This window comes from Pristiophorus japonicus, chromosome 3 (genome assembly GCF_044704955.1).
Source record: "Pristiophorus japonicus isolate sPriJap1 chromosome 3, sPriJap1.hap1, whole genome shotgun sequence".
Classification (NCBI taxonomy): Eukaryota; Metazoa; Chordata; class Chondrichthyes; family Pristiophoridae; genus Pristiophorus; species Pristiophorus japonicus.
The window spans coordinates 108,560,649-108,583,800 of NC_091979.1; the positions used below are offsets into that span (position 1 = coordinate 108,560,649).

Below are 23,152 nucleotides of genomic sequence, written 5' to 3' on the forward strand. Positions count from 1 at the left end.
GTGCCTTTGCTAACCTACATTAGTTCTTATTTGAAGGAAAACAGCAAATCAGCATTCACTATAGATTTTTAACTAATTGTGATAGATTTTTAACCAATAAGGAAATTAAGGGTTATGGGGAGCAGGCAGGTAAGTGGAGCCGAGTCCACGGCCAGATCAGTCATGATCTTTTTGAATGGCGGAGCAGGCTCGAGGCGCTAGATGGCCTACTCCTGTTCCTAATTCTTATGTTCTTATTTTCTTATATGAGCAAGCAACCTTTCCACTGGTTCGCTTTTGACTGGGAAAAGAACCACCCAATATCCAACTTAGTTCTGCCCTTACATAGCTTGCAAGTGTGATCCCATGTCCTCCCTAACCTAGAAAGTAATTGGTCCACAAACACAATCTAGTCCCTTCATTATTTTATAAACCTAGATCAAATCACCCCAAGGTCTATGCTTCTCTAAAGTAGAGACCTAGCTCAACCCTCTGACAATAAGTTCGAGGAGCTCATGGACTTCTTTGTCTCCAAGATTGAGACTGTCCGTTCAGCTGCCTCTGCCTCTTCCCTGCCTTCCCCTAGCCCACTGGGCCAAGTTTCCTCTAAGGAAGCCCCCTGCCCTAGCCCTGACCTCACATCTTTCTCCAGTTTCTCTCTGATCTCCCCGCATGACCTTTCCGAGTTCATCCTGTCCACGAGACCCACTTCCTACACCCAAGACTCTATTTCCACCAAACTGCTGACCACCCAACTTCCTTTTCTGGCTCCCATGTTAGCTAACATCGTTAACGGTTCGCTCTCCTCAGGTACTGTCCGCCTCTCCCTCAAATCTGCCGTCATCATCCCCTCCTCAAAAAACAAACCCTCAATCCCTCCGTCCTTGCAAACTACCGCCCCATCTCCAGCCTCCCTTTCCTCTCCATAGTCCTTGAACGTGTTGTCACCTCCCAAATCCGTGACCATCTTTCCCGCAATTCCATGTTTGAATCCCTCCAATCTGGTCTAAACAGATCTCATTAAAGTCACAAATGACATCCTTTGTGTTATTTATATAAACCTGTAAATACCATGTCTAACCATTAGAGGGCTTATCCCATGGAGTCCCAAGGGATCCCACAATCCCTTGGGAGCACCTGTATAAGAAGGCCTCACAGGCTGGAGAGGCACTCAGATCTGTAATAAAGGACTATGGTCACACCTTACTTTGAGCCTGCAGTATCTAGTCTGACTCTTTATTCAAGACAAAACAACTGGCGACGAGATACAAACGATGAACCCCACTGCAACAATGCAGAGAAACATCGGCATCCTGGAGAAATTTTCGGAGGGAGATGATTGGGAAACCTTCGTGGAGCGACTCGTTCAATACTTCGTGGCCAACGAGCTGGAAGGAGAAACGAACACTGCCAAACGAAGGACGATCCTCCTCACCGTTTGCGGGGCGCCAATGTATGCCCTCATGAAAAATCTGCTCGCTCCAGCGAAACCCACAGACAAGTCGTACGATGAGTTGTGCACACTGGTCCGGGAGCATCTAAACCCGAAGGAAAACGTTCTGATGGCGAGGTATCGGTTCTACACATACAAGAGGCCTGAATGCCAGGAAGTGGTGAGTTGCAACGCCGAGCTAAGGCGCCTTGCAGGACATTGCGAATTTGAAGGACACTTGGAGCACATGCTCAGGGACTTCTTTGTACTTGACATTGGCCATGAAGTAATACTTCGCAAACTTTTGACTGCAGAGACCCCAACCTTGAGTAAAGCCATAGCGATAGCCCAGATGTTTATCGCCCCAGTGACAATACCAAACAAATCTGAGCATACGAGTGCTGCTGCAAGTACTGTGAACAAAGTAACGTGTTTTCGATTCGAAATGTACAGGGCAGGACTTACACGCCCTGCTCGTCCGCAGATGACAGAGTCCACCATCAAGGGTGGTTATTACAAGGCCATTAACACCTTGTTGGCACTGCGGGGGTGGATCCTGGCATCCTGGTTTTAATTCATGTCGCTTCAAAAGGGAGACGTTTGCAAGGGTTGTGGAACAATGGGACACCTCCAATGTATGTGCAGGCGAGCTGCAAACCCTGCTAATCCCGCAAACCACCATGTTGCAGAGGAGGACAGATCCACGGTGGATCATGACGAACCAGAGCCTCAGACTGAGAAGGCAGAGGTATATGGGGTGCACACATTTACCACAAAGTGTCCCCGATAACGCTGAAGGTTGAATTAAATGGACTCCCGGTCTCCATGGAGCTGAACACGGGTGCAAGTCAGTCCATAATGAGCAAAAAGACTGGAGATAAATTGTGGTGCAGTAAGGCTTCAAGGCCAGTCCTGACTCCCATTCGTACTAAACTGAGAACGTACACAAAGGAACTGATTCCCGTAATCGGCAGTGCTACCGTAAAGGTCTCCTACAATGGAGCGATGCACGAGTTACCACTCTGGGTGGCACCGGGCAATGGCCCCACGCTGTTCGGCAGGAGCTGGCTGGGAAAGATATGCTGGAACTGGGATGACATCCAAGTGCTTTCGTCCGTCGACGACACCTCATGTGCCCAGGTCCTAAACAAGTTCCCCCCCCACTGGTCGAACCAGGCATTGGGAAGTTCCAAGGAGCCAAAGTGCAGATCCATTTGATTCCGGGGGCGTGACCCATCCATCACAAGGTGAGAGCGGTACCTTACATGATGAGAGTGGGTGGCGACTGAACTGGACAGCCTGCAACAAGAAGGCATCATTTCGCCGACTGAATTCAATGAGTGGGCCAGTCCGATTGTTCCAGTCCTCAAGGGAGATGGCACCGTCAAAATCTGTGGTGATTATAAAGTAACTATCAATCGTTTCTCACTGCAGGATCAATACCCGAAGGCAGATGACCTATTTGCGATCCTGGCAGGAGGGAGAATGTTCACGAAGCTGGACTTGACCTCGGCCTACATGACGCAGGAGCTGGAGGAATCATCGAAAGGCCTCACCTGCAAAGGTCTCTTCATTTACAACAGATGCCCGTTTGGGATTCGATCAGCCGCGGCGATATTCCAGAGGAACATGGAAAGCTTGCTGAAGTCGGTCACGCACACCGTGGTCTTCCAGGACGATGTCTTGGTTACAGGTCGGGACACCGTTGAGAACCTGGAGGAGGTTCTTAGTTGGCTTAATTGTGTGGGACTCAGGCTAAAACGCTCGAAGTGCGTTTACCTGGCGCCTGAAATGGAGTTTCTGGGGAGAAGAATCGCAGCGGACGGCATCAAGCCCACCGATTCGAAGACGGAGGCAAATCAAGAACGCACCGAGACCACAGAACATGACGGAGCTGCGGTCATTTCTAGGACTCCTGAACTATTTTGGTAACTTCTTACCGGGTATTAGCACATTGTTAGAACCCCTGCACTCTTTACTGCGTCAAAGGAGATGAATGGATATGGGGTAAAAGCCAAGAAAATGCCTTTGAGAAAGCTAGGAAGCTGTTATGTTCAAACAAATTGCTTGTGTTGTACGATCCATGTAAACGCTTGGTACTAGCATGTGATGCGTCGTCATACGGGGTCGGGTGTGTATTGCAAGAAGCTAATGAATTTGGGAAATTGCAACTGGTTACTTATGATTCCAGAAGTCTATCTAAGGCCAAGGGGGCCTACAGTATGATCGAAAAAGAAGCATTAGCGTGTGTTTACGGGGTAAAGAAAATGCATCAATATCTGTTCGGGCTCAAATTTGAATTGGAAACCGACCATAAGCCACTTACATCCCTCTTTTCTGAAAGCAAGGGGATAAATACGAATGCATCGGCCCGCATCCAGGGTTGGACGCTCACGTTGTCCGCATACAACTATGCCATCCGCCACAGGCCAGGCACAGAAAACTGTGTCGATGCTCTCAGTAGGCTGCCATTGCCCACCACAGGAGTGGAGATGGCACAGCCCGCAGACTTAGTCATGGTAATGGAAGCATTCGAAAGTGTTACCGCCCGACAGATCAGAACCTAGACGAGCCAGGGCCCCTTACTGTCGTTAGTAAAAAAGAACTGTGCTCCACGGGAGTTGGTCTAGTGTCCCGTTAAGAGATGCAGGAGGAAATAAAGCCGTACCAGTAGCGCAAAGATGAAATGTCTATCCAGGCAGACTGCCTCCTATGGGGTGCCAAAAAAGGGCAGGGACATTTTCATCAGAGATCTCCACAGCACCCATCCAGACACCGTAATGATGAAAGCGATAGCCAGATCCCACGTGTGGTGGCCTGGTATTGATGCAGACTTACGAGTTCTGCGTGCACAAATGTAATACATGTTCACAGTTAAGCAATGCACCCAGGGCGACGCCACTAAGTTTATGGTCCTGGCCCTCCAAACCGTGGTCCAGGATCCATGTCGACTATGCAGGCCCATTCTTGGGAAAAATGTTCTTAAATGGTTGTAGATGCGTACTCCAAATGGATTGAATGTGAGATAATATCAGCAAGCACGTCCGCTGCCACCATTGAAAGCCTATACGGGCCATGTTTGCCACGCACGGCCTGCCTGATGTCCTTGTAAGTGACAATGGGCTGTGCTTTACTAGTGCAGAGTTCAAGGAGTTCATGACCCGCAATGAAATCAAACAGGTCACATCTGCCCCGTTTAAACCAGTGTCCAACGGTCAGGCAGAACGAGCAGTTCAAACAATCAAGCAAAGCTTGAAAAGGGTAACTGAAGGCTCACTGCAGGCTCGCTTATCCAGAGTCCTGCTTAATTACTGCACAAGACCCCACTCGCTCACTGGGGCCCCTCCCGCTGAACTGCTCATGAAAAGGGCACTTCAGACAAGGCTCTCGTTAGTACACCCTGATCTACACAAACAGGTAGAGAGCAGGCGGCTTCAACAGAATACATATCATGATCGCGCAAATGTGTCACGCGAAATTGAGATAAACGATTTGTGTTGAACTATGGAAAAGGTCCCAAGTGGCTTCCCAGCACCGTCTTGGCCAAAGAGGGGAGTAGGGTGTTTGTGGTCAAACTCTCAAATGGACTCACCTGCAAGAAACACTTGGACCAAACCAATCTCAGATTTAAGGACTATCCAGAACAACCCACAATAGACTCCACCTTTTTCGACCCTCCAACACACACACACACGTGGCAACCGACCCAGCGGTTGACCACGAAGCAGAACCCATCACCCACAGCAGCCCAGCAGGACTCACCACCCCCAGCAGCCCAGCAATGCAGCAGCCCAGCAAGGGCCCAACAAACGACTCACCAAAACCAGCATTTGCACTGAGACAATCAACCAGGGAAAGGAAGGCTCCAGATTGACTCACATTGTAGACAGTTACACTAATGACTTTGGGGGGGGGGGGGGGGGGCGGGGGGAGGAGGAGAGTGTTGTTATGTATGTAAACCTTTAAGTACCATGTCTAACCACCAGAAGGCTTATCCCCTGGAGTCCCAAGGGATCCCACAATCCCTTGGGAGCACCTGTATATAAGGAGGCCTCTCAGGCTGGAGAGGCACTCAGATCTGTAATAAAGGACTACTGTCACACCTTACTTTGAGCTTGCAGTATCTGGTCTGACTCTTTATTCAAGACATAACACTGTGACTGTGACAAAGGCAAACTATCCCTCCTCATCCTTCTTGACTTGTCTGCAGCCTTTGACACAGTTGACCACTATCCTTCTCCAATGCCTCTCCACTGTCGTCCAGCTGGGTGGGACTGCATTTGCCTGGTTCCATTCTTATCTATCCAATTGTAGCCAGAGAATCACCTGCAACGGCTTCTCTTCCCACCCCCGCATTGTTACCTCTAGTGTCCCAAGGATCTATCCTTGGCCCCCTCCTGTTTCTCATCTACATGTTGCTCCTTGGCGACATCATCCGGAAACACTGCGTCAGTTTCCACATGTACGTTGATGATACCCAGCTCTACCTCACTACCACTTCTCTCGACCTCTCCATGGTCTCTAAATTGTCAGACTGTTTGTCCGACAGAAATGTTCTCCAATTGAATATTGAGAAGTCCGAAGCCATTGTTTTCAGACCCCGCCACAAACATCTTTCCCTAGACATCGACTCCATCCCTCGCCCCAACATTTGTCGAGGCTGAACCAGACTGTTCACAACCTTGGTGTCATATTTGACCCCGAAATGAGCTTTTGACCACATATCCACAGCATAACTGAGACCGCCTATTTCCACCTCCGTAACATTGCCCGTCTCCGCCCTTGCCTCAGCTCATCTGCTGCTGAAGCCCTCATCCATGCCTTAGTTATCTCTAGACTTGCTATGCTTCCTGGCTGGCCTCCCACATTCTACCCTACGTAAACTAGAGGTGATCCAAAGCTTGGCTGCCTGTGTCCTAACTCATACCAAGTCCCGATCGCCCATCACCCGTGTGCTCACTGATCTACATTGGCTTCCGATTAAGTAACACCTCGATTTCAAAATTCTCATCCTTATTTTCAAATACTTCCATTGCCTTGCCCTTCCCTAGCTCTAATCTCCTTCAACCCAACAACCGTGCCCCCCCCCCCCTCCAAAGATATCTGCGCTCCTCTAATTCTGTCCTCCTGAGCATCCCTGACTATAATCACTCAAGCATTGGTAGCCGTGCCATCTGTTGCCTAGGCTCCAAGCCTAAACCTCTCCGCCTCTCTTTCCTCCTTCAAGATGCTCCTTAAAACCTACCTCTTTGACCAAGCTTTTGGTCACCTGCGCTAATTTCTACTTATGCGGCTCGGTGCCAAATTTTTTATCACATACTACTCCTGTGAAGCGCGACCTTTCACTACGTTAAAGACGCTATATAAATAAAAGTTGTTGTTGTATCTGGGTAACTAGAGCATTTTAAACTGGGAATTAATTTTATGGTAATCCACTGCACCGTTTAAAAAAAATTACACCATTTAAATACATTTTTTAAACTTCATTTCTGTCTCTTATCTCATCTTTCTTTGCTTCTCTTTATTTCACTTTCTATACATGATTTGGCTTTAAATTAACCATTTTAAACTTAATATTTCTGGTTCAGACTCTGCATGACTCAGTAAGGATTGTTCAATCTGATTGGCTAAGGAGACACAACATTGCTTACCTTGTTCACACAGGTCAAAGATCCCATGTAGAATGTGCCACGCTGTTTTGACTCTCTTAGCATAGCAAGTTCCAATGCAAAAGCCCGTAGAAAGTCTGTGGACAAGTGTAAGTGCAGTGAATGGCTGGCCCCATTCGTTCGCTACTGACTGGAAAATGCAAGCAATACTTTCTGGGTGAAAGCCTAACAAAGGAAAGTGGAGATAGATGAAAATATTGCTGCAAGAAAAAGCCCAGCAGAACCTTTTGCTCATTTACTTTGCTACAATGTTTAATATTGCTTCCCCCAACTTTAGAATTTTTACTTGTGTGACTTACGTCTTGATGCTATACTAGAGAAGAGATGAGAGACTACAAGGGATGCCAGAGTCATATGTATTTGGAACTCATGCCTCTGAAGTGAACTGCATACCATAATTATTCATATTCGTGAAAGGCTTTTTACAATTCTGAACTGGTTAAACTGGAGTTTACAGCAATTTCTGCTCCAGGTTCTGAGGCTGACAGCACGCTACACAAGAAAAAGTGCTGTAATCTAGAATTTTTTTTAATTCTAAGAAGAATGCATAAGAGTCACAATTTAGCACTTAAAGGCACACAAATTTCTACCGATCACTGAGGTGTACTCTATTGTTCTGAACAGAAGATCACCACTGATCACATTCTCACTACATGCAAACATCAATCTTTACAGTAATTACATAGATTTTACAGCACAGAAACAGGCCGTTCGGCCCAACTGGTCTATCTCTGTTTATACTTCACAAGAGCCTCCACCCACACTACTTCATCTAATCCTATCAGCATATCCTTCTGAGAATGTGTACAGAAGGATTGTGAATGTGGCAGAGGGATGGAGATAGGGAATCATGGGAAAATAGCTAAAGAAATGTCAAGATGCAGACAATTGCAGAATCGACAGAAAAAAAAAGGGTTACTAAGAGTTGAGGTTAAACACGGGTCATGCGAAAAAAAGCAATCACGGATAAGAAAGGGTAACGTAATGGTTTTTTACTGATAAGGAAGGATAATGTAACGAAGCTATAAACAAGCTGACCTTGGGGCCAGTCCTAATTAGGAGACTTCCTCGCCTGCCATTGGACATACATGGGGGGGGAGGCAGAAAGGGAGTGGATAGACCAAGTGCTAATCAAATGTGTTATGTTTTGAAAAATGTATAACTGCTGTGTTTTCGCGCTGTAAAGGGGCTTGTCCAGAGGGAGGTGAACAAGCTCTGATTGAGAGTGTTCCTTTGTCTTGACAAGTCCCGGCCGGAGAATCTTCAATAAAGGTCTATTACAGAAAAGGCAACAAGGTGTTCGTGTCAGTGTATTCGCTGAAACAGATTGAGGGAAAAAGAATCCGTATTAACACTTCTACTCCCTTTTCCCTCATGTAGTTATCTAGCTTCCCCCTCAACTACTCCATGAGGTAGCAAGTTCCACATTCTAACCACTCCCTGGGTAAAGAAATTTCTCTTAAATTCCTTATTGGATTTATAAAAGTGACTATCTTATATTTATGACCTCGCGTTTTAGACTCCCCCCACGAGTGAAAACATCCTCTACGTCTACACGCACAGAATGTATGCACAGCCTTCTGAATAAATGAGGATGCTGCACTGTACCAGGGCTGACATGCAAACAAATAATACGTGATGTATCATTGGGACTCGTAATATTACAATGCATAACAATTAACTGTTGCATAGAAGTGATTTTGCTCCAAATAAAATGTACATTTATTCTCAGAAGCATGCATTATATTTCCTCTTAAATATTTCAACTAATTTCTCCTCACGCTTCCACCATGAAACACTTTTTTGAAGTATTAACGTAGGCACACTGCTAACCAACACATCCAAATGACTTTTGTGGTCTAACATTTGATTAACTTCAACTCGCCCAATTAATCCAGTGGTCAAGAAGTTGCTTATTTTAACATAAAAGTTGTCTTAAAATGTAATTACTTCCACTTCTTTAGTTCACTCTGAGTTATAATGTTACAACAAGTTATATTCCCAACCACCATCTCTGTTCTGATGATGGATACATACCCACAATGTCATTACTGATCTTTTTTCACAAATGCTGACTGACCTGTGCATTTCCAGCATTTTTTTTTAAATTTCACTGGCTAAAAAAAAAATTAAAAACCCATTTTCAAAGGTGGCAAGATGGAAGGTTTTAAGGACAGGATTCCAGAGCAGTTAGGGCAGCTTGTCTACCACCAATGGTGGAGCAAAAGGAGTGACACCAAGCACAAGACTAGAGTCGGAGGAGCACAGCACGTGGGAGAGGATATTGGGCTGGAGGAGACTGCAGAGATAGGGTGGGACAAGGCCATGAAGGAATTTATAGATGAGGGCAAGAATTTTAAATTTAATGCTTTGGAGTACAGAGTTCATGTTGCTCAGCAAGGACAGTGGTGTATGGGGACCAGGACTTAATACAGAATTTTGTATAAGTTGGAGTTTTTGAAGCATGGATGATGGACCAACAGCATTATTGTAATCAGAGTCTGGAGGTGTATACAGTTTCAGCAGCAGAGGAGCTAATGCAGGTGGTGCTGTGGAGATGGAAATACGTGGTCTTGATGCTGGATAGGATGTGGGATTTAAAGGTCAGCATCAAACAGAATGCCAGGGTAGTGCACGATTTGGTTCATTCTGAGCTAGTCTCAAGAAAATGGGTTGAAGTCACCAGCAAGGAACAGAGTTTGTGACAGTTTCTGATGATAATAGCTTTGGTCTTCCTAATTTTAAGCCATAGAAAGCCACAGTTAATCCATGGCCTGATATTGGACACATGTATGACAAGATGAATGCAGTCAAAGGAAATGGTGGAGAAGTAGAGCTAGATATAATCAGTGCAGCTGAACCCATGCTGCTGGATCATGTTGCCAAGGAGCAGCATGCAGAGAAGTGGAGGGGGCGATAAATAGATCTTTGGGGGACCCCAAGAGGGGAAAGAGAAGTAATTGCTGAAGCAGCTGCATTAGTGTAGGTGGGATTGCAAACATGCAAGAGCAGTGCCGTGGAGCTGGACAAAGGAGGAGAGGTGATGGAAGAGGATTGTGTTGTCAATCATGTCAAGACTTTAGGGAGATGAAGGATAAGGCACAATAGGAGGCATTACAGTCCCAGAGGATAGCATTCTCGACTTTAGCAACAGCTGTTTCACTGCTGTGAGGAGGACAGTGGCCAACTTGAGTGATTGAACAGAGAGCTTTGGATGGGATAGGCACAAATTTGGGACAACTACATGTTCAAGGGTCTAGAGATTTAAAAAAATGTCAGGGCTGTAGATGAATTAACTAAAGCCACCAAATAATTTCAGTGCAATCAATGGGACGACAACAAAACAATTTTTATGTTTGCTATGCCAACACAGATGCAGGAGTAATCCTAGAAGGGGAGAAGACAGACAGCTAGTGATCTTTTACAGCACGACAATCTCCACGACAAGCATGATTTTGCCACCAAGTTGCGCACTGATTAAAAAAGGAACAATTTCCTGCCAAACGATGTGGTTAAATCTGCCTTTTACAATAGAAACATAAGTATGAGATCACTATACTTGTATCCAATACTTGCAGTGCAGTACTGCTATTGGACGCTCAAGCTTAAAATTTCTGGTATCCTAAAAAGCACTTTGTACTAATGTTGATAGCATTACTAGTCATTATGCTAACACTCTACCAGCAAAGGAGCACATTTCAACAGAATCAGCTGTACTTACAGCCAGCGTTTCTCAATCCTAGTATCATAGGAATTTTAGACACATCTCCTGTAACAAATCACTAGCTTTAGATAAGATACCATACAAAATCTTTAAGATGGATTACTGAATGAACCCAATCTAGTCTTTTTTGAAAGAAAAATGTTTTGTGCTCATTAATGTGAGGGATATCAGTGCTCCTGAAACTGAACACTTTTCTACTTACAGCATCAATCATTCCCTGTAAGGTTGAGCAGACAGGTGCAACTCTCTTTTACTCTTCTTGCAAACTGTTTCTCAATCCTAACCTCAAGAATACATCTTCTCCTAAAATGTCTAAGCATTTTCTTTAAAATGAGTCTTAATATTCAAACACAATTTCAAATTTTAAAAATGAGAAAACTCAGACCAACTTTAATAGCACTTCTATTCATGTCTTCTGATTATTCTTAATTAATAAATACTGCTCTTATCCTTATGGTTATGATCATCATCATCATCATAGACAGTCCCTCGAAATCAAGGAAGACTTGCTTCCACTCAGTGAGTTCTCGGGTGGCTGCACAGTCCAATGTGGGAATTACGTCTCTAACAGGTGGGATAGACAGTGGTTGAAGGAAAGGGTGGGTTGGGAGCCTGGTTTGCCGCACGCTCCTTCCGCTGTCTGCGCTTGGTTTCTGCATGCTCTCGGCGACGAGACTTGAGGTGCTCAGCACCCTCCCGGAGGCTCTTCCTCCATTTTGGACGGTCTTGGGTCAGGTGCCGGTGGGGATGTTGCACTTTATCAAGGAGGCTTTGAGGGTGTCCATGAAACGTTCCCTCTGCCCACCTGAACTTGTTTGCTGTGTAGGTGTTCCGAGTGGAGCACTAGCTTAGGGAGTCGCGTGTCGGGCATGCGGACAATGTGGCCCGCCCAACAAAGTTGGTCGAGTGTGGTCATTGCTTCGATGCTGGGGATGTTGGCCTGAACAAGAACAGTGACGTCAGTGCAGCTATCCTCCCAGTGGATTTGCAGGATCTTGCGGAGGCAATGCTGGGGGATGGTACTTCTCCAGCGCTTTGAGTTGTCTGCTGTATATAGTCCACATCTGTCCTGTAGACCATAAGCTTGGTGCAAGATTTGAAACCTTGATGGACTCACTGCTCTCCATCTCTGTTACCTACTCTTGCCTTACTCCCTGACAAATTCCACGTTCTTGTGACTATAGTTCTTTCAATTGGTGACCATGCTTTCAGCACCAAGGCCCCATATTCAAGAATTCCCTCAACCACTACAACTTCCCCCTTTAAGGTCCCCCTTAAAACCCACCTCCTCACTAAGCATCTTAAATTTTCCTTTGGCTTGGTGTCTATTTTTCCGTAGGTTTCTGTGAAACACCTTTGAACATTTTTCTACATTAAAAAGGCACTATATAGAGGCAAGTATATCTTCATAATGATGATGAGAATGGGGAACCTGAGCAAGTCGGCAATTGTCTCTTTAGTACTGGTCCCTGTCACTTAAAATTACAGAAACATTTACTGAGCTGTTGTAGGAATTTAGCAGGTCGAGTGAAAAAGGGCGGGTAGAGAAAGGATAACCAGCCATGGATAACCAAAGAAATAAAGGAGAGTATCAAATTAAAAACCAATGCGTATAAGGTGGCCAAGGTTAGTGGGAAACTAGACGATTGGGAAAATTTTAAACGACAGCAAAGAATGACTAAGAAAGCAATAAAGAAAGGAAAGATAGATTACGAAAGTAAACTTGCACAAAACATAAAGATAGTAAATGCTTTTAGCGATATATAAAACGGAAAAGAGTAACTAAAGTAAATGTTGGTCCCTTAGAAGATGAGAAGGGGGATTTAATAATGGGAAATGTGGAAATGGCTGAGATCTTAAACAATTATTTTGCTTCGGTCTTCACAGTGGAAGACAAAAACCATGCCAAAAATTGCTGGTCACGGGAATGTGGGAAGGGAGGACCTTGAGATAATCACTATCACTCGGGGGGTAGTGCTGGACAGGCTAATGGGATTCAAGGGAGACAAGTCCTGACGAAATGCATCCCAGGGTATTAAAAGAGATGGCGGAAGTTATTGCAGATGCATTCGTTATAATCTACCAAAATTCTCTGGCCTCTGGGGAGGTACCAGCAGATTGGAAAGCAGCTAATGTAATGCCTCTGTTTAAAAAAAAAGGGGCAAACAAAAGGCAGGTTAGTTTAACATCTGTAGTGGGGAAAATGCTTGAAGCTATCATTAAGGAAGAAATAGCGGGACATCTAGATAGGAATAGTGCAATCAAGCAAACGCAACATGGATTCATGAAGGGGAAATCATGTTTAACTAATTTACTGGAATTCTTTGAGGATATAATGAGCATGGTGGATAGAGGTATACCGATGGATGTGGTGCATTTAGATTTCCAAAAGGCATTCGATAAGGTGCCACACAAAAGGTTACTGCAGAAGATAAAGGTACGTGGAGTCAGAGGAAATGTATTAGCATGGATCGAGAATTGGCTGGCTAACAGAAAGCAGAGAGTCGGGATAAATGGGTCCTTTTCGGGTTGGAAATCGGTGGTTAGTGGTGTACCACAGGGATCGGTGCTGGGACCACAACTGTTTATAATATACATAGATGACCTGGAAGAGGGGACAGAGTGTAGTGTAACAAAATTTGCAGATGACACAACGATTAGTGGGAAAGCGGGTTGTGTAGAGGACACAGAGAGACTGCAAAGAGATTTAGATAGAGGTTAAGCGAATGGGCTAAGGTTTGGCAGATGGAATACAATGTCGGAAAATGTGAGGTCATCCACCTTGGGAAAAAAAAAACAGTAAAAGGGAGTATTATTTGAATGGGGAGAAATTACAACATGCTGCGGTGCAGAGGGACCTGGGGGTCCTTGTGCATGAAACTCTTTTAGAGTCTACCTGCAAAACATAAAACATGTATCCGTGCCACCCGACCTGGATGACACACCAGACATTTACAAGGCCCTTTTTTTCTTTTTTGTTTTTTGTTTTTTTTTTTGGTTTTTTTTTTTGGGCACTAAAATCAAATTTTTTCCTTTTTCCAGTGCCCCCTATAAAAGGAGAGGGGGACACGAAAAGCACCGGCAATTAAAACAAATTAAACTTTAAAACGTAAAATCAAATTAAAATTTGGTTGCCGGGCGTGATGATGCACTCCAGTCCCTCCGGTGCCCACCTCTCGCGGAAGGCCGCAAGCGTACCGGTGGACACCGCGTGCTCCATCTCCAAGGACACCCTGGACCGGATGTAAGAGCGGAAGAGAGGCAGGCAGTCAGGTTGAACGACCCCCTCGACCGCCCGCTGCCTGGACCGGCTGATGGCACCCTTGGCCGTGCCCAGGAGCAGTCCTACGAGGAGGCCCTCGGACCTACCCGCTCCCCTCCGCACAGGGTGCCCAAAGATCAGGAGAGTGGGACTGAAGTGCAGCCAGAATTTCAGGAGCAGCCCCTTCAAATAATGGAACAGGGGCTGCAACCTTGTGCACTCAATAAAAACATGGAACACGGACTCCTCCAGACCGCAGAAATTGCAGGTGGCCTGGGAGTCCGTGAACCGGCTTAAAAATTTGTTGCACGGCACTGCTCCGTGCACCACCCTCCAGGCCAAGTCCCCGACGAATAGTGGGAGGACCCCTGCGTAGAGTGCCCTCCATCGGGGACCCCCGCCTCCTCCGGACGGCAAGATGGTACGCCACGGCGTGTCCGGACGGCCGGCGAGGATGGCAAAGTTGAGAGTGTGCAGGAGCAGCCCGTACAGGAAACCCCTCCGCGCGGAACTGAAATGCACGGAGGGGATTTCCCCGAGGCGGCTCAAGTTGTGAGGCGCCGGCCCCCGAGGGAGGTTCCGGGGTTTGGCGCTGATGAGGAATTCCGTCCGGACGGGGGTCAGTTCGGACGGGATCTCCCCACGTGCTTGAGCCTCCTCGATGCACCTAACGGAGTCAGGGCCCAGAGCTGTTTTTAGCGACTCGATGGCATCGGCCGCGTGGCGGACGTTGGCAGAATTTAGGCGCCGCGCCAGCGTGTCTGGCGCCATCCAGCCCGCTCCTCCGCCATCGAGCAGGTCCCTGACCCTGGTCACCTCACCAGCCACAGCCCTCTCTTCCGACCGCCACATAAAACCTCGGTCGTGGAGGTACGGATTCCCGAGCAGCGGCTCCTGCAGGACGGCCGCCACTCCAGCCGGCGGAGAGCTGCGCTTGGTGGAGACTTTGTTCCAGACCCTGATGAGTTCCCTGTAAAAGACAGGCAGCTCCCGGAGGGCGGTCCTGGCACCCCCCAAGTTCACAAACAGGAGCTGCGTGTCATAATTGAGGTCGCGCTGCTGGCGGAAGAAATACCTCGCCAGAGCACACCACCTAGGAGGGGGCTCGACGTAAAGGTATCTCTGCAGGGTCTGAAGACGGAAAGTCGCGAGCTGGGCGCTGACGCACACCAACAACTGACCGCCCTCCGCAAGCGGGAGACTCAAGACCGCAGCAGAGACCCAGTGCTTCCTGTTGTTCCAGAAGAAGTCCATGAAATTCTTTTAGAGTCTACCTGCAAAACATAAACATTAAACTGTGCCACCCGACCTGGGTGACACACCAGACATTTACAAGGCCCTTTTTTCCTTTTTTTTGTTTTTTTTTGTGTGTGTTTTTTTTTTGGGCACTAAAATCACAATTTTTTCCGGTGCCCCCTATAAAAGGGAAGGGGACACTAAAAGCACCGGCAATTAAAACAAATTAAACTTTAAAACGTAAAATCAAATTAAAATTTGGTTGCCGGGCGTGATGATGCACTCCAGTCCCTCCGGTGCCCACCTCTCGCCGAAGGCCGCGAGCGTACCGGTGGACACCGCGTGCTCCATCTCCAAGGACACCCTGGACCGGATGCAAGAGCGGAAGAGAGGCAGGCAGTCAGGTTGAACGACCCCCTCGACCGCCCGCTGCCTGGACCGGCTGATGGCACCCTTGGCCGTGCCCAGAAGCAGTCCTACGAGGAGGCCTTCGGACCTACCCGCTCCCCTCCGCACAGGGTGCCCAAAGATCAGGAGAGTGGGACTGAAGTGCAGCCAGAATTTCAGGAGCAGCCCCTTCAAATAATAAAACAGGGGCTGCAACCTTGTGCATTCCATAAAAACATGGAACACGGACTCTTCCAGACCGCAGAAATTGCAGGCGGCCTGGGAGTCCGTGAACCGGCTTAAAAATTTGTTGCACGGCACTGCTCCGTGCACCACCCTCCAGGCCAAGTCCCCGATGAATAGTGGGAGGACCCCTGCGTAGAGTGCCCTCCATCGGGGACCCCCGCCTCCTCCGGACGGCAAGATGGTACGCCATGGCGTGTCCGGACGGCTGGCGAGGATGGCAAAGTTGAGGGTGTGCAGGAGCAGCCCGTACAGGAAACCCCTCCGCGTGGAACTGAAAGGCACGGAGGGGATTTCCCCGAGGCGGCTCAAGTTGTGAGGCGCCGGCCCCCGAGGGAGGTTCCGGGGTTTGGCGCCGATGAGGAATTCCGTCCGGACGGGGGTCAGTTCGGACGGGATCTCCCCACGTGCTTGAGCCTCCTCGATGCACCTAACGGAGTCAGGGCCCAGAGCTGTTTTTAGCGACTCGATGGCATCGGCCGCGTGGCGGACGTTGGCAGAATTTAGGCGCCGCGCCAGCGTGTCTGGCGCCATCCAGCCCGCTCCTCCGCCATCGAGCAGGTCCCTGACCCTGGTCACCTCACCAGCCACAGCCCTCTCTTCCGACCGCCACATAAAACCTCGGACGTGGAGGTACGGATTTCCGAGCAGCGGCTCCTGCAGGACGGCCGCCACTCCAGCCGGCGGAGAGCTGCGCTTGGTGGAGACTTTGTTCCAGACCCTGATGAGTTCCCTGTAAAAGACAGGCAGCTCCCGGAGGGCGGTCCTGGCACCCCCCAAGTTCACAAACAGGAGCTGAGTGTCATAATTGAGGTCGCGCTGCTGGCGGAAGAAATACCTCGCCAGAGCACACCACCTAGGAGGGGGCTCGACGTAAAGGTATCTCTGCAGGGTCTGAAGACGGAAAGTCGCGAGCTGGGCGCTGACGCACACCAATGACTGACCGCCCTCCTCAAGCGGGAGACTCAAGACCGCAGCAGAGACCCAGTGCTTCCTGTTGTTCCAGAAGAAGTCCATGAATCCCAAAAAGTTAGTTTGCAGGTAATCAGGAAGGCGAATGGAATGTTGGCCTTCATTGCGAGAGGGATGGAGTACAAAAGCAGGGAGGTCCTGCTGCAACTGTACAAGGTATTGGTGAGGCCGCACCTGGAGTACTGCGTGCAGTTTTGGTCACCTTACTTAAGGAAGGATCTCCTAGTTTTGGAGGGGGGTACAGAGACGATTCACTAGGCTGATTCCGGAGATGAGGGGGTTACCTTATGATGATAGATTGAGTAGACTGGGTCTTTACTCGTTGGAGTTCAGAAGGATGAGAGGTGATCTTATAGAAACATTTAAAATAATGAAAGGGATAGACAAGATAGAGGCAGAGAGGTTGTTTCCACTGGTCGGGGAGACTAGAACTAGGGGGCACAGCCTCAAAATACGGGGGGAGCCAATTTAAAACCGAGTTGAGAAGGAATTTCTTCTCCCAGAGGGTTGTGAATCTGTGGAATTCTCTGCCCAAGGAAGCAGTTGAGGCTAGCTCATTGAATGTATTCAAATCACAGATAGATAGATTTTTAACCAATTAAGGGAATTAAGGGTTATGGGGAACGGGCGGGTAAGTGGAGCTGAGTCCACGGCCAGATCAGCCATGATCTTGTTGAATGGCGGAAGAGGGCGAGGGGCTAGATGGCCTACTCCTGTTCCTAATTCTTATGTTCTTATGTTCTACATGTACTGTAAACTGGGCTGAACGACAGGTCAGTAAAGTTGTGTTGAGATGATGGACTGAAGCTTCAAGTTGCCCGCTACCATAAAAGCAGAAGAGCATTATAGATGAATGAAATACCATAACAGTAGAATAAAATAATCTGAATTATTTGTCAAGACAGTCATTAACCCAGGATGTTTTGGAGATTGTCATTTGAATCTTTTAGGTTAATTCCGTTTCTTTACACTATTATACTCAGTATCTTCTCTATGCCAGTTTCCCAATTGACATTATCCATGGTTTAAACTGTTCAATAAAACAAAACCTAAATGGACAGAGAAAAAAAAATCTAGCAGTTTTATTTTTCTAAACAGTAATGAAAGTCTACTATTAATGTGAAACATCAACATTGCTAATGGGTAGTCTAGGGTCTGGAACATAAGAACATAAGAATTAGGAACAGGAGTTGGTCATCTAGCCCCTCGAGCCTGCTCCGCCATTCAAAAAGATCATGGCTGATCTGGCCGTGGACTCAGCTCCACTTACCCGTCCGCTCTCCATAACCCTTAATTCCCTTATTGGTTAAAAATCTATCTATCTGTGATTTGAATACATTCAATGAGCTAGCCTCAACTGCTTCCTTGGGCAGAGAATTCCACAGATTCACAACCCTCTGGGAGAAGAAATTCCTTCTTAGCTCGGTTTTAAATTGGCTCCCCTGTATTTTGAGGCTGTGCCCCCTAGTTCTAGTCTCCCCGACCAGTGGAAACAACCTCTCTGCCTCTATCTTGTCTATCCCTTTCATTATTTTAAATGTTTCTATAAGGTCACCCCTCATCCTTCTGAACTCCAACGAGTAAAGACCCAGTCTACTCAATCTATCATCATAAGGTAACCCCCTCATCTCCGGAATCAGCCTAGTGAATCGTCTCTGTACCCCCTCCAAAGCTAGTATATCCTTCCTTAAGTAAGGTGACCAAAACTGCACGCAGTACTCCAGGTGCAGCTTCACCAATACCCTGTACAGTTGCAGCAGGACCTCCCTGCTTTTGTACTCCATCTCTCTCGCAATGAAGGCCAACATTCCATTCGCCTTCCTGATTACCTGCTGCACCTGCAAACTAACTTTTTGGGATTGATGCACAAGGACCCCCAGGTCCCTCTGCACCGCAACATGTTGTAATTTCTCCCCATTCAAATAATATTCCCTTTTACTGTTTCTCCCCCCCCCCCCTCTGTGTCCTCTACACAACCCGCTTTCCCACTAATCTTTGTGTCATCTGCAAATTTTGTTACACTACACTCTGTCCCCTCTTCCAGGTCATCTATGTATATTGTAAACAGTTGTGGTTCCAGCACCGATCCCTGTGGCACACCACTAACCACCGATTTCCAACCCGAAAAGGATCCATTTGTCCCGACTCTCTGCTTTCTGTTAGCCAGCCAATTCTCGATCCATGCTAATACATTTCCTCTGACACCGCGTACCTTTATCTTCTGCAGTAACCTTTTGTGTGGCACCTTATCGAATGCCTTTTGGAAATCTAAATACACCACATCCATCGGTACATCTTTATCCACCATGCTCGTTATATCCTCAAAGAATTCCAGTAAATTAGTTAAACATGATTTCCCCTTCATGTTGCGTCTGCTTGATTGCACTATTCCTATCTAGATGTCCCGCTATTTCTTCCTTCGAGCATGGTTGCGAGTTAAAAGTATTAACTCTCCTGCCCCTTTAAGACCATAGCTCAAATACACTGAGAATCTAGGCAATTATAGCTATTGGTAAATTTCTAGAATTCAAGGTCCATAAATTGTTTGTAAATTTCAGGCTCCAAGTCAGAACCCAGACAGAAGTATCTGGCTTTTTTTTAAAAGTTTGCTTTACATCTATAACAAAGGGCAATGGCTAAAGTGCAGATATTAGACTTGTTGCCAAATCCTTGGCCACAAGTTTGCAACTGATCAGAAATCTCCTGGCACAAAACAGAACATTAATATTGTAAATCTACAAAATAGAACACAAAGGATGCGAAGGCCAATTATGATCAAAATTATTATTGTACAATTTTTTCAGTGTACAAGATATTCCAGAACCATTATTAAAATGTATAAGCAAGCATGATGCATGCCAACTGAGGAAAGAGGGGAGGAATTAAAAGTAGAGAAATGCTATTTCTAAACTGAAAATATGCCAGTCTGAATTTATTATAACGAGTATGGATACCACTAAACCTGACAAGATAAACAAGCTACAAATCTACAATTACAAGACAGTCCAATAAATTAACTAGTAGATACCCTGCAGTTACTTTGTATACAGGAGCAATACATTTATAAAAGAGGTACAACTCTTACTAATGAAAATACACAGCTACAAAAATAAACAAGTCATATTAACGTCCGAAGAACTTAAAAATACATGTTACTACATTTTGGTCAACTGTTTTAGAAGTATCGAATTAAATTAAGAGTTTGACAAAAGATGAATTCAAACCACCAACTTGTCTTTTGTCTTTATTGATGTTGACTGACCTACAGCACTGTGTATTTTTACCATGTTCTGTTCTTGTTTCTCACTGAATAAGTTGCCATGGAACTAGATTCCAAGAGAAAAACTTTGCATACCCTCAAACATCTATTCACTTTTTCTGAGGATGGCTTCCAAAAATAAATAAAAATAAGCTTAAGCAGAGAGAGTTGAGTTAATCTTCTAAGTCCTGAACACATCAAAGTTGTTGCATTTTTAAAGGAAAACCTTGCGATTGCGAGCTTGCCCTCTACTTGGAATGGGGACACACACAAACTCTTGATGTGTGTTTTAACTGCATGGACAAACATGTCACAACCCAAAAAGTCACAAGGGCTGAGACCGTTGGGAACCCAAGCTGCAGTAACTCAGTGCCCTGCCCGTGCTCCCTGACGCTCTCAACCTACCATCTATCAGCTTAGCTCAGTAAAAAAAACTCACAAAATCCACCCAGTGATTGACCGGTCCTGCAACTGGGCCGCACTGAACCAGCCAGGATGCATGAAAGCGGGACCAGGCCGCGGACCGGTCCCCGACCTTGCTTGCGGACTGAGACCGACAATTGGTCGCTCCGATCGGTGCAGGCTGTAAGCGAGACGAGAGGCGGGCCAACACTTTGTAAAAATGCAGTTACATACTCGGAGGACGTGATATCCCTCGTTGCCACCGCCGGGTATGTCCACGCTCTGCGAGCCGCCCATTGTCACCTGTGGTGGGTGTGCAGTGTTGTCACAAGAAGCGGCTCCGGCTCGGCTCCTCGCTCTTACGTGGCAGCGGGGGCATTGTGGGAAGGAGCAGGCCGCCCAGACACGTCAGTGCACTGGACAGCTTTGCAGGAGGTACTGCCTGCACTGCCCTGCTGGCCTCTCCCCACATTCACCTGCTCCTCTCCACCGTCTTCCTTTTTGTCATTGCATCTGATGCCTTCAGTTGATGATCTCCAAAGTTCCCCAAACTTTTTGGGCAGGAGTTAAACAGTCAACCACTATTAATCACTTAGAAAGCAGCATTTCTGTTCGCTTTTATCATATTACCAGATTCCCTCTGGGTTGGTCACATAAATTGATGTTTAATAAGAACAGGCGTCATTTAGATTATTCTGCTATTAAGGTTTTTTAAAAAATTCATTCACGGAATGTTGGCGTCGCTGGCAAAGACAGCATTTATTGCCCATCCCTGGCTTCCCTTGAGAAGATGGTGGTGAGCCACCTTCTCAAACGGCTGCAGTCCGTGCAGTGAAGGGACTCCCACAGTACTGCTAGGTAGCGAGTTCCAGGATTTTGATCCAGGTACAATGAAAGAACGTCAAAAATTGCGGTTGGAGGCTTCCCGCAGGTGGACGCCTCAAATTACAAAAAAAAAATACGAATGTACTTGATGGTCCCGGAGAAACTAAGACTTCTGTTCCGAGGCCTCGATGCACAGAGGCCCATGTATTCCAGGAGCGTACGCACATCCTGGGATCACGTGGACCGGACCAATCAATGAAAATAGCATATTCCCATTCATAGAGTTCCGTTTGTAGGGACATCACCATTTCTATGAATGGGGATTCCCCCCCAAAACACATAAACATTTAAAATAAATAAGAAAAGCACTTCACATAGTTAAAATTAATTGAAATTAAATGTTTTAGACAAAAATTTATTTTCTTGAATTTTTAAAAATATGTTTTAATAGCTGTAAAAATAAACTTACCTTAATGGACAAGGTTTTTATATGAAAATTATTGATAACATTTTATTTTTCTATTTTTTTAAACTCTTACGCTGGTAAAAGCAGAACGTTTGCCTGCTTTTACCAGGCATAAGTATTTTAAGGACATTCGCTGGGCAAGAGTTGGGCAAATAGCCCAAATCTCCGCCCACAAATGCCCTGTTCCCTCGGATGCGTGCAATTTGTCAAATTTTGACAGATTGCAAATTACGGATTTAGGCTCATGCACAGTGCATGCCTAAACCCGGAACTTGCGGGGCATCAATGGGCACATGCCCATATTGTATGCACCTGAAGAGGCCACGATTTCAGGCCCGATATATTTCCAAGTCAGGATGGTGTGCGACTTTGGGGGGATCTTGGAGATGGTGGTGTTCCCAGGTGCCTGCTGCCCTTATCCTGTTAGATGGTAGAGAGTGTGGGTTTGGGAGGAGCTGTCAAAACAGCTTTTAAAGGGAATAAAATCTAATGGTTATTAAGTAGGCAGAGCTTCAAGTCAAGTGTTTTTATTTGCTGGAGAACTATGCAGATTGGAAAATACTTGTAAACTGTTGGCTTCAGGTCAGAAGATCTTGGGGGTGATTTTCAACATCAATGCCTGGGTGGTAACCTGGTGAAGCAGATTACCCACCCATTTAGAACCCGCCCAATTTTCATCCTGTTGAACCCGGGTGGTCACTCCTCTCCACTAGATTAATGCTCATCCGGTGAAGTTGAAAATCACCCCCTTGTGTTTGGATCCACTGGCAGAACTTGTAGATTGGCAGCATCAAAGGGAGCGAATGTTAGGATTTTCTATTACTGGGAAAGGGGAGGTCCTGGGATTAGGCACCTGTGCAGAAGTGATGATCTTGGGGATTGGTATTTTTACATAGAAACAATAATTGTTTTAGAATTATAAGTATAAACAAAATAAAGCATTGGTGCTGTAAACCATCTTTCTTTATCTTTTTATGACCTAGACTCTTCAAAATAGAAAATTAAGTAAAAATTAGTTTAGATATTTAAGCCCCATGTAATGTACATTGTGTTATCAATGTGAATGATTTATGATAACCTAATAAGCCATGTTTGAATTACACAATAATCTACGATTTTACTGGTATTTGCAGGATTGAATTGGGTAATTGTTCATTTTCCATCAAAATATAAATCATGGTCTTGATTATTATTTTATAATCCTTTATGTATGCACTCAATTTTATCGCTTATGCTTTTAAAGTCCAGGATACACAGCAAAATTGTAGGCAACGTGTATTAGGTTGAAGGTAGGTC

General features: G+C 46.2%; 1 protein-coding gene across 2 annotated transcripts in view; it reads right to left on the bottom strand.

Annotated features, from left to right (window-relative positions):
• gorasp2 (golgi reassembly stacking protein 2) overlaps positions 1 to 21,017 on the bottom strand; it is a 64,043-nt gene extending 43,026 nt beyond the window's left edge. Inside the window, exon 1 of one of the 2 annotated variants that reach the window (XM_070875666.1) lies at positions 20,800 to 21,017. In XM_070875666.1, the coding sequence (XP_070731767.1) occupies positions 20,800 to 20,862 (63 nt within the window). In that variant the 5' untranslated portion in view covers positions 20,863 to 21,017. The remainder of the gene's footprint in view (positions 1 to 20,799) is intronic. The other variant, XM_070875665.1, reaches the window with a different exon arrangement.
• Between the last annotated feature and the right edge of the window lie 2,135 nt (positions 21,018 to 23,152).